Below are 16,550 nucleotides of genomic sequence, written 5' to 3' on the forward strand. Positions count from 1 at the left end.
TTCCAAAAAAGGAAAACGTGCTCTGGTTTATTGGCATTTCTTTAAATCAATCCCAATCGTCTCTGGCGGTGCTAAGCACTGGAGAAAAGCCGCGGTGCCCCTGCAAAACAGGCTTGGAAGGAACTTGTTTTGGTGGAACGTGTACATTTAAAAGTTTTTTTAGTCTTGCAACAGAAAACTCAGATTGGACAGATAGTCTAGCTAGCTGTCTGGATTTACCCTGCAGAGATCAGAGAAAAGGTTAACCATAGTCCTCATAAATCAACCGGGGTTTAAAATGCCGACACAAAGGTAGCCCAAGGCAACTGAAATCCGGCCTAAATGAGTGAAATCCGGCGGATTTTCTGGCGGGAATGGAGCAATCCCAGAAGTGGAACGTCAAGGATATAGACTAGGTGAAATATGACCAAACAAGTGTAGCATTATTATCTTTGCATCATAGGTAAATACTTGTTACACATATCTAATATGTGGACGTGACATGTACCTTGTGTTTTCCAGCCTGCAGTTCAGGCCGTTTTGGTCCATTCTGCACTCAGACCTGCTCCTGTCCGACCAACCTCATCTGTGACCGATACACTGGAGACTGTGTGTGTGAAAGTGAAGCAGAAGACTGTAAACAAGGTATAGATACAAACAGTTTTTTATATATATATATATATATTTTTTTTTTTAATCTTTTTCTTAAAGGTCCCATGACATGGTGCTCTTTGGATGCTTTTATATAGACCTTAGTGGTCCCCTAATACTGTATCTGAAGTCTCTTTCCCAAAATTCAGCCTTGATGAAGAATTACAGCCACTAGAGCCAGTCCCACAATGAGCTTTCCTTAGGATGTGCCATTTCTGTGTATGTAGCTACTGAGGAGGAGAGAGAGGGGGGGCAAGGTGGAGGGTGGGGGTGTGGCCTTGACCAACTGCCACTTTGCTCGTTTGAAAGCCATGATGTCTCTCTCTCATGGGTGGGCCAAATTCTCTGGTGGGCAAAGCAGAGAAAGGGGAGGTAACCTTGCTCCTTATGACCTCATAAGGAGAAGATTCCAGATCGGCCCATCTGAGCTTTCATTTTCTCAAAGGCAGAGCAGGATACCCAGGGCTCGGTTTACACCTATCACCATTTCTAGCCACTGGGGGACCATAGGCAGGCTGGGGGAACTCATATTAATGTTAAAAAAACTCATAAAGTGAAATTTTCATGCCATGGGACCTTTTAAAAAGTAGTGGATAGAAACGTGATATTGTGTATTGTGTATTGTGTATATGTGTAAAGTCAGTGGCTTCTATGGCTGACCTCTTTCCATCTCAGAGGTTGAAAGTTAATGAAAGTTGCTTTGGTTGCTGTTCTTGATTTCTCTTTCCACCTCCGGTTTGACAGACTTGTCTGAGCGGTCGGGGAGCGTTATGGTCCCCCTTCCTCCTGGTGAGAGGGAGTCGTGGGGAGCCATTGGCGGCATCGTCGTGCTCGTCATCCTGGTGGTCTTGCTGCTGGCTCTGCTGCTGCTCTACCGCCGCAGGCAGAAGGACAAACAGAACAACACGCCGACCGTGTCCTTCTCCACCAGCCGCACAGTCAACTCTGAATACGCCGTTCCAGGTATGTCAATGTCATATACCTTATTAGTACAGTGGTGGTGGAAGTACTGAGATGCTTTACTTAAAGTGCTCATATTATGCTTTTTTGGCTTTGTCCCTTTCCTTTATTGTGTTATATCTTTTTTGTGCACGTTATAGGTTTACAAAGTGAAAAAGCCCAAAGTCCCCCCCCAAAGGGAGTTACCATCTCCAACAGAAAACACTGTTCAACAACTGCTCCAAACAGCTCTATTGTAGTCCAGCCTTTACTTCAGAGATGAACGTGCGTCACCTTATAACACGTTATAATGCTCGCCTAGCTGCTAGCGTGGCACACCCTCATACTCTGCTTCTGACTGGCTAGTAGTCCTTACCTAGGTACTGCGCATGTGCGACTCCCAGCAAAGATGGAACAGAAGTGCGATGCCTCACCCTGTAGCTAAAACAGAGAGCTCAATACACAGGGTGAAAAGAGGAGCTGCAGCAATGTGCCGTACAACAAAAACATTTTGAAACTTAAACCATGTAAACCTATTCTGATATTACCTCTAAATACAATTATGAACCTGAAAATTAGCATAATATGAGCACTTTAAATAAAAGTAGCAACACAACAATGTAAAAATACTTAGCCTGGTGTTTAAATCTTACTGAATGAAAAGTACAGCAGTATTATCAACTAAATGTACTCCTTTTGCAGAAAATTGGGCCCTGTTACTGATATAATTAAAGTTATTATTGCCAGTGCATCGATGTGTAAGTGGCATTTCACTGTTGTAGCTGGTCGAGATGGAGCTTGTTTAAACTACTTTATAATACAGATAGGTGGTTTATTCAAGTGGTTACCAAACTCGCAAAGGGTCACAAGATAAATCAGAGGATTCATAATGGGGAAGTAAAGAAAAAGAGAAAATGATTCTGCTATATAGAGACTTCTCTCCATTCTAATATTGGATCATGTGACCTCTTTGGCCCTATACGTTTATATATATTTTTTACATGTTGTAGTTGTTCTTGGTCATAATGTGGTTTTAGTTGTATCTCACTGTTGTGTTTTTGTAACACGTGTGTGGCCAGATGCATTTTATTGACCTTGAGGTAATTTAATCGCAGCAGACGTGAGTCCATGTGTTTGTTTTGGCCCACAGATGTTCCTCACAGTTACCACCACTACTACTCCAACCCCAGCTACCACACACTGAGCCAGAACCGGCCTCCGCTGCCACACCTCCCCAACAACCACGACCGCACCATCAAGGTGAATGTCACCTCTGTTACATCAGCGCAGTGATCCGATACCTTAGGCAGTTTTCAGACCTCATAGCAACTGTAGTGCAGCACAGCAAGAAATGTGTAATTCATCCAGTCAGAAACAGCTGGTCGTGTTTTCAGGGTTACCAAATCATAAAATGTTGACCCAGTAAGTCGCAACTCTTTAGTTTTTATGTCAAAAGCCTACATTTAACTCGGTACATTTTCTTTGCATTGATGACGTCTGATTGGTTTATTATCCTGTCTGTCGTACAGAACACCAATAACCAGCTGTTCTGCAGTGTGAAAAACATGGAGAGGGAGAGACGAGGCCTGTTTGGGGTTGAGAGCAACGCCACCCTACCTGCAGACTGGAAACACCACGGGCCTCGCAAAGACTCAGGTCCGTCAGGGTGACTCTCCACCGTGTGATTCCCATTCAGGATCATTTACACAATCCATTTAGAGCAGACACTTATGCAGATAGACCTGCAGCACTAGAGTAACATTAAATGAGTGGATTAACATTTCCAAGCTAATAATAATGAGTTGGTTTCCTGACCTCCTGACCGCAGCTACATAAGAAATGATCTGTAAAACCTCCAATTTACTGCTTCTATAACCTTCTGCCAACATAATTCAAAGTATTTCCTTATTCTGGGTGTTAGTGGAAAGCTTAATGTCTATTAGTAGTCAAAGGCTTTTCACCAGGACAGAAGAATCATTCAGGGGAAAACATTAAATTTGTTAGTCTTTAACAATATAATAAACATTCTTAAAGACATTGGGCACCAGCAGAAAATATCAGCTATCAGTGTAAAAAATACCTGTATAGAAAACAGCCTTTAATACCACAGATGTTATAAATTACAGCAGTGTAAATTCAGGGCAGAGACAGACACGAACAGCTGAGGAGAAAGTTCTCTTTCATACACCAGAGTTTATTGACCATCACATTTCCTTTTGGACAGAAAATCATTTTAGTCAACAATGTACGTTTGATATGAGACTATAAAAGCAATAAAGACTTCATAAAAAGTGGTAGTTGCATTGCCAGCGTTCACTCACCTGGTATTGATTTTGCAGGTTTCCAACGCGGATTATCTGCTTTTGATTAGTTTGCCATAAATGAATATGAAGATGCCAGATTTGTCTTTTATTGTTTACAGGAGCTTTTGGAATCGATCGGAGCTACAGCTACAGTGCCAGCCTCGGAAAATATTACAACAAAGGTAGTTCATCACCCTGTTTTCAGCCTTTTTCTCTCTTCTATTACCTTCGCGAGAGGAATAGGAATGCCAAAACTACATCAGCAAGAGGATGCTAGCTAAAACTATAGGTGCAATAATGCAGAGATTGCATTATAATTAGCCACACAAATGTTTCAAAGTATGATTTTGAGCAATTTTGTTCTTCGTTGTGCACCCACAACGAGTATAGTGTACGGACTAAAGACTCACTGACCTCGATCCTGCTGCTGTGCCACATGTTTCTGACTCTCCACATGTACTTCGGATGTGTTTGAACTTCCCTCTCTTTGCGTCCTGTGTGGTGACAGAGCTGAAGGACGCAGTGGCGGTGAGCAGCAGCTCTCTGAACAGCGAGAATCCTTACGCTACCATCAAAGACCTGCCGGGCCTGCCCTTCTGCCCCCCAGAGAGCAGCTACATGGAGATGAAGTCAGCCGTGCCCAGAGAGCGAGCGTACACTGAGATCAGCCCGCCGCCGTTCAACACCGCCACCTTACGCAGAGGTGAGCACTTTAGAACTCCAACAATTTTGCTCGATGGTGTTTTAAGCCCCCAACGTCGCCTTCCAGGCAGCGCCGCGACCGTTGACTTCAAGACACCTAACCCTAACCCTAACCATAACCATAACCATTGCCTAATTGACTTCAAGGCAGCGCTGCGAGTTTGACTTTTTCACTAAACAGTTGGTTGATACTTGTGTTTTTAGTGAGCTTTATTATTATTTTAAGACATTTTGCTTTTCAAACAGTGTAAGTTGTAATTGAAACTAACTAATCAATTGACTAATCAACCAATAGACTAATTGTTTCAGCTCTAATCCCTGTCAGGTCAATTAGTGCAATTCTTTTGGACAGCTAACTTCAATACAAAAATTCATCATCCATCCATCCTCCTTTAATCAAAATCAAGACTGTGCACACATTTGTCAACCCATTTTCAGACTTAAAATAATGATGAGAACTATTGTTTGTTTGTTTTAGGGTCCCGATCAGTCAAACATTAGAACAGGACTCTTGTGCTCTGCAGATGGAGGATGGGGCTTCCTGAAGGCAGAGAATGATAATTGAAAAACCAGAAAGAGAGGAAGAGCGAGAAAGAGGATGTCCTTTTATTAGTCCTGCGTTTTATTGTAGACACCAGTCATACATCAACATAAAGTCTGACTAATCAGTGATGATGTTGTGTTGTTGTAGATTAGGAGGCAAAGCCTCAATATTAACATTATTACAAGAATATTAACACCCGTAGTCTGGAGCAATTTGAGTGAGCAAAATTGAGAAAAATAGCACTTCCCTCCATAAATAACTGTTATTTCCTCTCGCTCTATTAGAAGCAGAAGACTATGGTTAATGATAGAAAAACATATTTTACAACAGCTTTGCCTGTCAATGAATAAAGGGTACAAAGTCTGTGTAGTAATAAACTCTAACACACTATAATGTAGCAGATTTGAGGATTTTTGTAAGGATACGTTTTATTTATATAATCATTAAGTTTAATGTACAGTAATGTATACATTTTTCAGTGTTACGTACCATCTGTGTGTTGAGCAGACAATTCATTCTTGTTTTTATAAAAGGAAAAAGGATATTTGCTTTAAGCAGAACAAAGTTAAAAACATACTCTGTACACTTTGATTTTTTTCTTCAATGCCCACATGTTGTACTGTACTACTTTTACTATATAATACAATTAGCTAGTACAATCCTCCTATAATAAACCCTTTGTTAGAGAGCTTTTATGATTTGGACTACCGGTGGATGTGCACCCAGGGACCACACACACACAAGCACGATGGCAAAAAGAAATAGAAAGCTAGATAGATAGCTAGGCCATATACGAAAGGCTTGTTATTGAAGAGAGATGAGTTGACTCAGAAAGAGACCGATTAAGCGGGAGCAGTGGTTTTGTTCCTTGGTACAAGTGACGTGACTCGTACATTTTTTCTGCGATTGGTTCGCGGAATTTATTACGTAAAATTCGTAATAAATATCTGAGCATAACCACGCCCAATTAAAACACAATACCAGGAAAGTTAAGAGAAACTTAAATGACAATATTTCGAATTTGGATTGAAACTAATTAGTAATACTTTTAGATACTTATTATGTTTATAAGATCCTAAATGACATAGTTAGAAGGCTATTGTGGATTTGGGTTTCCAGTGGCTTTAACCCTTGTGTTGTCTTCCTGTTGACCATGAACTTGTTGTCTTCCAATAAAATTAACTCCTGGTCTGTTTTGCCTTTTTATAAAGCACAAAGTATAGTATAACCATATTTTTAATTTATGGTCAATAAACAACATTTACTGTACATGAAATTATACCTTATTTTGGAGTAAAATAGGCAGAAATTATGAATAATTTCCACTGTAGTGAAGATCAAATGAATATATGTTGAAGGATTATCACAGACTGGTATATGGCAATGTTCAGTCAGGAAACTGTTTTGAAACCATTTTAATACTTTGAATGGCAGAACATATTTCTGATAAAGGAACTTTGAAAACGGGTCAAATTTGACCCCAAGACAAACACAAGGGTTAAGTAAATCTCAAGATCTCAGTCGAGTCTGGGTCAAGATCGGATTAGAAGCATGAAAAAAAGATTTTTCAGCATGTGCTCTGTGCCACCCTGTAGTTCAAAGAAGGCTCAATACTATCACCATGCAGTACACAGGTGTAATCTATATGCAGTACCAGGAAGACACGTAATCAAACCAGTTGTTAAAACGTGAAAATGTGACCATTTCAGATGAGTCAACATTTTCACTCCGACTAAAACCAAAGAAATGACACACACTCATGTGTCTGCTTATCTCAATGTGTTCATCTTCTCCCCCCCCCCAGAACGTCAGAGTTCCCTCGGTCACGCTCCACATGAGGACCCCCAGAGCCACTACGACCTCCCAGTGAACAGCCACATCCCGGGACACTACGACCTGCCGCCTGTCCGCCGCCCCCCCTCCCCCAGGAGAGCACCTCAGTGACAGTCACAGCAGCAGAGCAAGCTTCCCTCCTCCTCACTCTGGGGATGATTTCAGGCCGGTGCTCGCAAAGACAGAGCAAACCTGTACGCTCTTCTTTGATAATCAGAGCTGCAGACCGGCACCTAGTCCCACGAAGGAACTATTGTTTACTGGATGCCCTCCGGCCAACTCAACACCGCCCCTCTGTGGGCTTAAGTGGTACTCGCTTCACCGTGACAGACTTGTCATCCAGACTGGGGAGCCAGCAGGCTGCGGGGAGGAAGGTTGGACTGTGGCAACGCCAGCGGGGCTTCAGCTGCATTCACCTCCCATGGGAAAAATAAGCCAGAAGACTTCACTGTTAAAAGCAGAAACTTGGGAATGTTTATGTCTTTGAACTCATCTAAAACGGGCTGTAATTAAAGTTTCCCAGACATTTTGCATGTTCAAAAGGCCCCCTTTTAAAAAAAAAAAAAAAAATATATCTGAATTAATTTTTTTTTTCTGCCTTCATCATCAAAAACATCTAATGAACACATTGAAGATTTCTAAATTTAGGTATTTTACCTTTTTTTCAATCTAAACTTTTTTTTTTTTTTTAACAGGCAGCTTTGGTTGAACTCATCACAGCTGGAGTTCTTTTTGATTTGCTCGTCGAAAAACCTTGTCGACCTCAGTCATATAAAGATGTCCTCTGATACATACAAGTTTGTTTTATTAGGCAAAAAAATCCTGCCAGGCTTTGGTCTAAGACACATTAATAAAAAAAAATATATATTGTATTGCTGATATTCAGGTTGTTTCATCAGAGTACCAAATATTTCCGAGATGAACAGCATTTTCTTCTCCAACAGTTGACACACGTGTCCCCTGTTTGTTTAAACAAATGTGGCTCACTTATTGCTGCTGTCAGATGACAACTTTGTATATAGAAATGAATATATTGTTAGATCCACGGTAATGTAGAAGACCAGCCCTATGTTAAGATGTTTTAAGGGGTTTGTGACCAAAGATCGCACACGTATGCTCAATGGATACTAAAGGCTCATAAGCACAAACACCGTTTATGTTGTGAATAATAAACCATCATCAAATGGGGAATTCCAAGCCAAATCAAAGCAGCATTATGAATGTCAATACAGCGCCTTACGGCATCTTTTGTCTTTGCATGGTATTAAAAAGGGCCGGTTCACCCAAAATTCCACAAAATAAGTATTAATAGTTTTGTATTTTTTTTGGTCAACCTAAGCCTTGTGTTGCCTCTAAATCATTTTAGAAATGCTATAAAGTGTTTTGTTTTGTATCAAATAAAGTTAATTGTTCAGTCAATCAGATAATAGAAACCCTGTGTACCAAAAGAATGTACAGTGAGCTTTAAATGCTATAGTTTTGGGTAGAGCTTCAGCTTTTTTTATATACATATGAACATATATTTTTGAATGTAACCATGGAAACGTGTAAATAATGTAAATAAAAACGGCTGCACTTTTGAATGACAATGTTCTAACAAGGAAATATCTACAACAGGCCGTCACTGTGAAAACATTTTTTTTACTCAGCATTATTTTAGAAAAGCAAAGAAACAAAAACAGACAGACATTCATTACATTGACTGAATGGCTTTTCTATAATGTTATAACAGCATCATTATGATAGACACAAATCCTACTTCAGGCTAATTACAACTTTGGCATTAAAGGCTCAACAACAACAATTCCCTTTCAGTAACATTTTAAATCCTCAAGTCCTTCATGAGGATTCATGAGGCCTCAATCAAGACTTGAACAGGGAGGGTTCAGGATTTCACAAAGGCCTTTCTAGACTTTTCACATAAAGCGCATCTGTGGTTTAAATCTCATTTTGGTAGTGTCTTGGTTCTTTACCTTAAACTAGCATTACATATAAATGTTAAAGAGCAGCTGTCCGTTTCTTAGAAAAACGCGTACAGGAAGAAGTTTCTTTCTGGCTTCAACTCCGTCAAACAGGCCTCTGAAAAACCCTGACCACACCCTTTAAATGATCGGTTCTGAGTGGGAGGATTCAGTTAATAGTTGCATATATTTCAAGTACATACAGTACTACATGCACATATGAGATAAACACTACATCTGTTAATTATAAACCTCTCATCTTTGGAGCTGGCCATTTCTTTAAAGATTGTCATGGACTTTAAGGCACTTTGGGGATCATAGTGTAGAAATCCGACATCTACTTAAGCCCAAAAAAAAAAAAAAAAAAAAGAATCAATATGGCACAAAAGAATTAAGTACAATACTAAAAAAACAATGTCCAAAACAGCTATCAAGTATTTTCCATATTCTTTGATACACTTTTTCGCTGGAGTATAAATGACTTAAGCTGCCAGACTACAGTACAAGTCTACCTGCTGTGCATATTTAGCGAGGCCCTCAATAAAAGCAGTGCCTGAAGCCAAAATCAAAAAGTATAGAAACCACACAATCCTACTAAGATCCCAAAATCATGCTTGGGGATTTGCAAAGCCAGTAATCTTAAGAGGAAAGGGGGGAAAACAAGCCCTTATGACCAGTTTTTAGGAGCAACACAAATCAGACAGCTGACAGTCACAAGACTGTTATACTAGGCATGTGCCCAAAGTACAGTGATTGCTTTTTCGGTCCTAAAAGGCACTTTTGTTTTATTTAATCTGTAAAAAAAAAAAAAAAGCTTGCTAAAATGCTTCCAAAAAAATACTGTTGCACTCTGTAAATAGCAGCAACATCTTTCTATTATAATAATGTTCATTTGGTTCAATAAGTTGAAACATCCTACAAATATATACTGTATATATGGCACCAGTAAAGACTCAAAACATAGTACCTATTCCTGGTATTTCCCCACAGGTAAAAAACAAATCCTACATGTTCCTCTCATCTTGACAAAACATCTTTGGAGTTATCTAATAGGTCAACATATTTAAATGTACATCAAACTAAGATGCGCATTTAACTAGGTACATTCAACTTATCCAGCAAACAATAATTATAATTGAATTCCTTATTTCCCCACATGTTCAAAAGCCTAACTAAATACATCTCTCTGGGGTCCAGCTGTGAATTGCAGAAAGAAATATATTTATTTTAAATAATTATTTTCTCGGTGTGCACCATAGCAGCCCAACTGTATGATCTACTGTAAATCCATGTAGAAAATGTAATAAGACAAGTTTGTCTAAGGCTAAAGGTAAAAAAACTGCTGAACACCCTGAGCTTCCAGTACTTCTGCTTTCTTTGGAGACCTTTCCAACATAGTTTATCAAAACAAAAACAAAATTAAATGTATTTTCTCTAGAGTATCTCAAGATAGCACAATACTGTCCACATTTCAAATGTAAACATCACCTTAAGTAGAGATTGGATCAATTTGATGGGTGATAAAATATAAAAACATTTTTTTTCCCTTTCTTTTTTTTTTTTTTTTTTTAAAATTCCTGACAGGGTTCACTAGCTGTGCGTGTTGAGTGATGACAGCATGGCCATTAAATGTGAAACCCCGGCTCGGATCAAAGCACAAGCACTGGTCAATAGAGCTGTGTGTGTGTGTGTGTGTGTGTGTGTGTGTGTGTGTGTGTGTGTGTGTGTGTGTGTGTGTGTGTGTGTGTGTGTGTGTGTGTGTGTGTGTGTGTGTGTGTGTGTGGAGAGAATGTGCAAGAAAAAGCAGGACGAGCATTAGCACAGCACACATGCAATAACGTAACTTGAATATACCAACTCAAAAGCTGAATATGAAAATCCTGTGCCCTTTGCCCAAAAACCTCAAAGCAATTCTAACCTGCAGATTAATCTGAATACAAAATAAGACCATATAAAAAAGAAAAAATAATAAAGACAAACAACCCAGCAGGAGAAAATCATGTTTCTCCTTTGTGGGTTGCAGGAGGTGGTGGGGGGTTCAGGTGAGGTGCCGTCTGGTTTTTACATGATGGAGCAGTTCTCCGGCTTAGCCCGACCCTGAAGGAGGAAGTGACACAGTGCAGCGTTTAACGTGGAGAAAATAAGAAAAGTGGAAGGACTTTAACAATCTATCTATGAATACAGTCAGGTTCCTGGTTATGCCGACCATAAACTAGAAGACTTTGAGAAGACTGAAGTCTGACACCCTCCCACATCTAAAAGACAGCGTCTTGGAGTCCTTATCCACAGAATATAAGATTTTAAAAGACTGGGGGATCTTGCCGAGTCACTATTTGCACTTTTTGGTTGTTGTTGCACATTACCAAAGATCTCACATAACTTGCTAAAACATCCGGAACACCAGTGTGGTATAGGTAATTTGGAGCTAAAGAAGTGTGTTATCTACGTCATGTGCGGCTCTGTTGCTGGAATTTTGTGCGGCAGAGCAACAGGGGAGTTTTCCCATGTTAACTGTGAAATGGCAGCTACACGTTTTACTGTTACAGCTGCAGCTTTGAGCATAAAACGTAACGCTAAACAGCTCATCTCTCTCTCTCTCTCTCTCTCTCTCTCTCTCTCTCTCTCTCTCTCTCTCTCTCTCTCTCTCTCTCTCTCTCTCTCTCTCTCTCTCTCTCTCTCTCTCTCTCTCTCTCTCTCTCTCTCTCTCCTGCAAATACGCTTAACATAGTTACATACGCAGCTTATTTTGTCATTTTTATTTAAAATCATGTTTAATCGTTTGATGTATGAGGCACAAACTAGTATAATCCGCAGGTTTATTGAAACTCAACTTTTCATTTGGTTTCTTGTTGGGTGAAAGCTGCTCTGTGGTGCTTTCAGCTATGGTTGTTGGGGGCTCGTCTTAGTCAAATTTACAGTTTATGGCTGTGAGGGACCTCGGTAACCTTTACACCAAATATGCTATGTCGTTTGTGTATTGCTATAGCAACATAAGCAACCTGTCTTTGTTGTTTCCACAGTCGTCATAGTTTTTATTTGCATCTAATTGAAATGCCCATTTATACTGTTGTAGCGTATGTATTCCAACACGTAAGAACCATATATCTAAACTGAGTTTCTTGTAAGTTTAAACTGTAAAGTTTCTATGCAAGTGTTCTTGTTCTCCAAAGAGACAAAGGAAGCATCAGCATTCTAGGGAAGATGGTTTGTGTTTTGTTGATTTGCACTTTCAGCTGCATTTATTATGTAATTAACTACAGACAAACAAAACTCAGTTTCAAATCATTCTATACTTTTATCGTTTACCGGTGTGATCTTGCAAACTATGTTACCCAGTAATAAAATCATACAAAAGTCATATTTTCTCATAAAATATATAGTACAATGCGGTTGTGCTTTATGCTGTGTAATTACTGCTGTCCATGTTGTAACACAGTAACTGTACAGTACCTGTCTGGGCTCGTTGGTCCCCATGAAAAAGGAATGTCCCATGAGGCCTTCAGGTAGACCCCCGCTGCTGCAAACACCCGAGCGGTCCTGCGTCTGCCCACAGGAGTCGCAGATCACGGTGCGGCTCCGCAGGTTGTACTCGTTGTCTGCGCCGCTCGTGCTGTGGGCCCCCTGCGGGGGGGGGGGGGGCGACACACAACAGGGCGAGTAACTTAACACTGCCGCTCAACTGGGTGACGCTGCAGGACTTGCCTCAACTGAAGAGGAACTTACCATGTCGTCATCTTCATCTTCATGGAACAGGGTGCGGGTCACTTTCCTCATGGCCATTTCCTGATGGTGAAGAAAGGGACAAAATGATTAAGTAATTGCAGTTCAAAATGAATAGTAATATTAGACAAGCTCAAACAAATACGGGCGAAGGCCGACCTCTCCGTTGGCGCTAATGAGGGTGGTCTGCAGGAGGTCGCCGGTGCCCCAGGAGCTCTGGTTCTTCCACACCAGGTCAGAGGGGGGGTTGTGGGTTCCACCGCCAGATGCAGCCCAGATCTGCAAAGGTCAAAGGTCAAAGGTCAGAGCTGGCAAGAGATCATCAACTTAACTAATAACTCTTAAGCTGCTACTGCCATACAGAAAAAAGAAGAAAAGTAATTAAAAAATGTGTCCTGTGGAGTTTTCTTAAAAAAAAAAAAAAATCCCTTTGTTTACATTCAAATCATGCTGTGTATTCTGTGGGCCTGCTGAATGCATTTTCTTCCACATACTACTTTTTCTAAACCATTTTTTTTATGTCCAGGTTCAGAAGTTTGTAGTCTTCTTTCTTGTGTTTTCACACGTTGATACTTTTCTTCCTATTGATAAGTGAAAAGCATTGGCAGGGATGTGCATTACGTCACCCGCATGCCTTTGCGCATGCCCCAATACGAACAAAATGAGTACCCACTCATCAAAATGTTGCTCCCCAGCACTACTAGTGGTCAAAGAAAAAGTACCTTTATGTGTAGATAATCAAATCAACAATGGAAAGATCAACAAACGGACAAATCTAGTAAACTTGGTGTAACTTCAAATGAACAAATGACGTACGTCATTCCTAGAAACCCGTACCGTGTTTGGTGAAAGTGCTTTTAAGGTTTTGCTCTGTCATCTTGGTGTCAGCTTCAAAGTCACCTTAATCTAGATTATTTTGTTAGCATGGAAGATTTTAAAAATAGGATTTCCTGACCGCTAAATGCACATGTCATGTTACAGAATTCAGATTTTCTTAGTGTGTAATGTCATTTTTCTATTTTGTATTAAGTCTGTTGCTTGCTTTTGTTTCTGCATGTTGAGACTTTGTTGCTGCTGCCTTGGCCAGGACTCCCTTGTAAAAGAGATTCTGAATCTCAATGGGTTTCGTGGTTAAAATAAGTTAAAAAAAAATTAAAAATACTTACAGTGACAGTTCCTCCGGCCTTCAGAGTGAACTTGGTAGGAAACTTGTAGATGATGGCGCTGGCATTACCTACTTGTCTCTTCACCTGCCAGTTGGCCAGAGATTGGTCCTGCGTGAGAGTAATGGGAAGGGAGATGGACGGTGGGACAGAACATTTAAAAACAAAATTGACTTTCGGCCCATGAAAGTTTTAACAGACCAAAAAGGCTGAAGCTACAGATATTTACAGCTATACCTCTTAGAATACATACTCTGCTATCAAAAGTAATACCAGAACACTACTTTTGATCAAACATTGGTTAATTAAATGATCAAAAATTGTTAGTTACGTATTATTATTATGTAACCAGAACAGTCTATTTAAATATTTTACCACCTTTAGAAGTGCAGTCTCAATGCTTTGAAATCATCTTAAGACAGGTTGAAAGGGTTGAAAACCGATAGAAGCACTCACTAACCTCGTCAGCCTTGTTGCTGAGACGGACAAACTTGCCCTCCAGGTCGACCTCATCCACTGTGACGCGGCCGCTGGCTGAGGCGTTCTGACTAATGCGAGTCTTGGTCACAGTGCCCCCCACCATGCTGGAGCTCTCGCTGTCGTTGTCATTGAGGCGCCGCTTCTTGGCGCTGGCTGTGCCGGAGGAGTTGCGGCTGCTGGAGGCCGTGACCGCCGCCGTGGCGCCTGCAGCGGGGGTGCCAGTGCCGGAGGAGTGGACCACGCGGGTGCTGTGGCTGTGGCCTGAGCCGGAGAGCACCCGGCTGGCGTGGCTGTGGGCTGAGCCGGAGGTCCGTGCCACTGTGACCTTTGTGGTGCCGCCAGGTGACAGACGCAGCCTAAAAAAGGAAAGAAGAGATTTAGATGATATATTTAGAACAAAGCAGTCAGTGCAACATACAGCTTTGTCTGTCTTGTCCTTCTTTCTTTTAATGTTTTATGTTTTTAACGTTATGCAGTAGGCTGTATAACAATCATAGACTGTATAATATTAATGGACAGAGCAGGTGTGACGTCACCCATTGGTTTGTGGAGATCTGCTATGAGTCGCCGAGTTTGCCGTTACAGGCGCAGCCATCCTGGTTGCGGATGTGACGATTTTAGACGAGAGGGAGGAGTGAGGGAGGAGCTGCTTACACTCTAGGTTAAAGTACACACTTTCACTGGCAATCACATCATAGCCACGCCCTAAAACACACCCTGCTTTATCGCCGATTTTAAAATCAGCAAGACCATAATTCAAAGAATTTACATTATTCTGTATTGCAGAAGACCTAAAACTAGCGATTGAGACCATAAACTCATTATGAAAATGTTTACTGAGGTAATAAATCAAGTGAGAAGTGGGTCACTTTCTCATAGACTTCTACAGAAACCGATCTCCTTTTGCAACCGCACGTGTCTCCCCCTGCTGGAATTCAGATAGAATGCAGGTTTAAGGCACTTCCACATTTGCAGCACTTCACTGAACCAGATGCTTTGTCCATTAATATTATACAGTCTATGATATAATATGGAGCGTGTAATGGTGATCACATGACTTTCCTACTTGTGGATAACAAAGTTTACCTTGACCTTGAGCCTCACTGTTGGTTAATAGCCTTTTTATATCTCTTCCTTACATCCTTACTGTTCCAGTACTCTACTACTCTACCCACAGCTACTGTATCCAACATGCTCCAGTAATTGGTTGATGCTCCAAGAGCCCAGAACCAGAAGTGATCTAAGAAGAACTGCCTTTGCTGTTACTGCAGCAGGCTCATAGAACGCCATCGGCTGCACTGACAGAAACTACAACTTGAGCTTTATCCTTCATGCAGGCGTTTGTGACTGAAAACAAGCATGGCTCAGCCACTTTGACTTTAGAACCATGTCTTACACATCATGGCCAAAAATATATGGATAACTGAACATTACACCCGTATGCGATTGTTGACCATCTCATTCCAAAACCACGGGCATAATCTGCTGCTATAACAGCCTCCACTCTTCTGGGTTTAAGACCACTAAAGTTCTTCACACCAGCTGGGGAAAAAACTTTTCCTTTTAGACCTGACTTTGTGCATGGGGGCACTTCCCCCAAACTGTTGTTCCCCAACAAAGTTGAAAGCATGCTATTGTCTATAATATGTCATTGTATGCTGTAACAATAAGATTTTCCTTTATTAAAATGAAGGGATCCAAACCATGAAAAACCAAAAGTAAATAAGCATGTGGACAGGTATGTCAGCATGTAGGGTTATGGGGATTCTAAGTAGTTTGCGCTAAACTTTGCGGAGCCGATCGGTTCTTGATTAGCAAAGTCAGTAGAGATTATAATGACTTTACTGTTTTTTTACTGTATTCTGACTTGTTACTGATTCTTATTTCCTTTAACAACCTGTACACCTTCATTTGCCTTAAAGGTGTCTATGTTTAGCAATGGTCTAGCTACTGTTTTACAACAATCTCACCTCTCCTCCTCTCCCTCCAGCAGCTTCCTGTAAGCATTAATCTCCATGTCCAGGGCCAGTTTGATGTCCAGCAGCTCCTGGTACTCCTCCAGCTGCAGCATCAGCCGAGCTCGGATATCAGCCATCTCCCGCTCTTTATCCTCCAGCCGCCGCCGACTCATGTCCCGCTCCCTCGACAGGGCCTCCTCCAGCTCCCGCACCTTGGACTCGCTCGCTGCCAGCTGATTTAGAGAGAACACACATACAAAAGGTTAGTCAATTAAGACCAATTAAGCCAATTAAGCAGTCTGTACACTCCTTGTAAC

General features: G+C 41.0%; 2 protein-coding genes across 6 annotated transcripts in view; one reads left to right on the forward strand and one right to left on the reverse strand.

Moving 5' to 3' along the window:
• The window catches only part of pear1 (platelet endothelial aggregation receptor 1), a 51,142-nt gene extending 42,602 nt beyond the window's left edge, over nucleotides 1–8,540 (forward strand). Inside the window, exons 17-24 of one of the 2 annotated variants that reach the window (XM_039806300.1) lie at nucleotides 502–624; nucleotides 1,375–1,593; nucleotides 2,720–2,829; nucleotides 3,099–3,225; nucleotides 3,992–4,054; nucleotides 4,381–4,575; nucleotides 5,053–5,121; nucleotides 6,923–7,056. In XM_039806300.1, coding sequence (XP_039662234.1) covers nucleotides 502–624; nucleotides 1,375–1,593; nucleotides 2,720–2,829; nucleotides 3,099–3,225; nucleotides 3,992–4,054; nucleotides 4,381–4,575; nucleotides 5,053–5,075 — 860 coding nt within the window. In that variant the 3' untranslated portion in view covers nucleotides 5,076–5,121; nucleotides 6,923–7,056. Of the gene's footprint in view, nucleotides 1–501; nucleotides 625–1,374; nucleotides 1,594–2,719; nucleotides 2,830–3,098; nucleotides 3,226–3,991; nucleotides 4,055–4,380; nucleotides 4,576–5,052; nucleotides 5,122–6,922 lie in introns of both variants that reach the window. The other variant, XM_039806299.1, reaches the window with a different exon arrangement.
• Nucleotides 8,541–10,491: 1,951 nt separating this feature from the next.
• The window catches only part of LOC120562559 (lamin-A-like), a 36,060-nt gene continuing 30,001 nt past the window's right edge, over nucleotides 10,492–16,550 (reverse strand). For all 4 annotated transcript variants that reach the window (XM_039806303.1, XM_039806304.1, XM_039806301.1 and 1 more), the window contains exons 7-13: nucleotides 16,246–16,466; nucleotides 14,256–14,631; nucleotides 13,799–13,906; nucleotides 12,792–12,911; nucleotides 12,636–12,695; nucleotides 12,363–12,533; nucleotides 10,492–11,009 (exon numbers count right to left, since the gene is read on the reverse strand). In XM_039806303.1, coding sequence (XP_039662237.1) covers nucleotides 10,974–11,009; nucleotides 12,363–12,533; nucleotides 12,636–12,695; nucleotides 12,792–12,911; nucleotides 13,799–13,906; nucleotides 14,256–14,631; nucleotides 16,246–16,466 — 1,092 coding nt within the window. In that variant the 3' untranslated portion in view covers nucleotides 10,492–10,973. The remainder of the gene's footprint in view (nucleotides 11,010–12,362; nucleotides 12,534–12,635; nucleotides 12,696–12,791; nucleotides 12,912–13,798; nucleotides 13,907–14,255; nucleotides 14,632–16,245; nucleotides 16,467–16,550) is intronic.

This window comes from Perca fluviatilis, chromosome 7 (genome assembly GCF_010015445.1).
Source record: "Perca fluviatilis chromosome 7, GENO_Pfluv_1.0, whole genome shotgun sequence".
Lineage (NCBI taxonomy): Eukaryota > Metazoa > Chordata > Actinopteri > Perciformes > Percidae > Perca > Perca fluviatilis.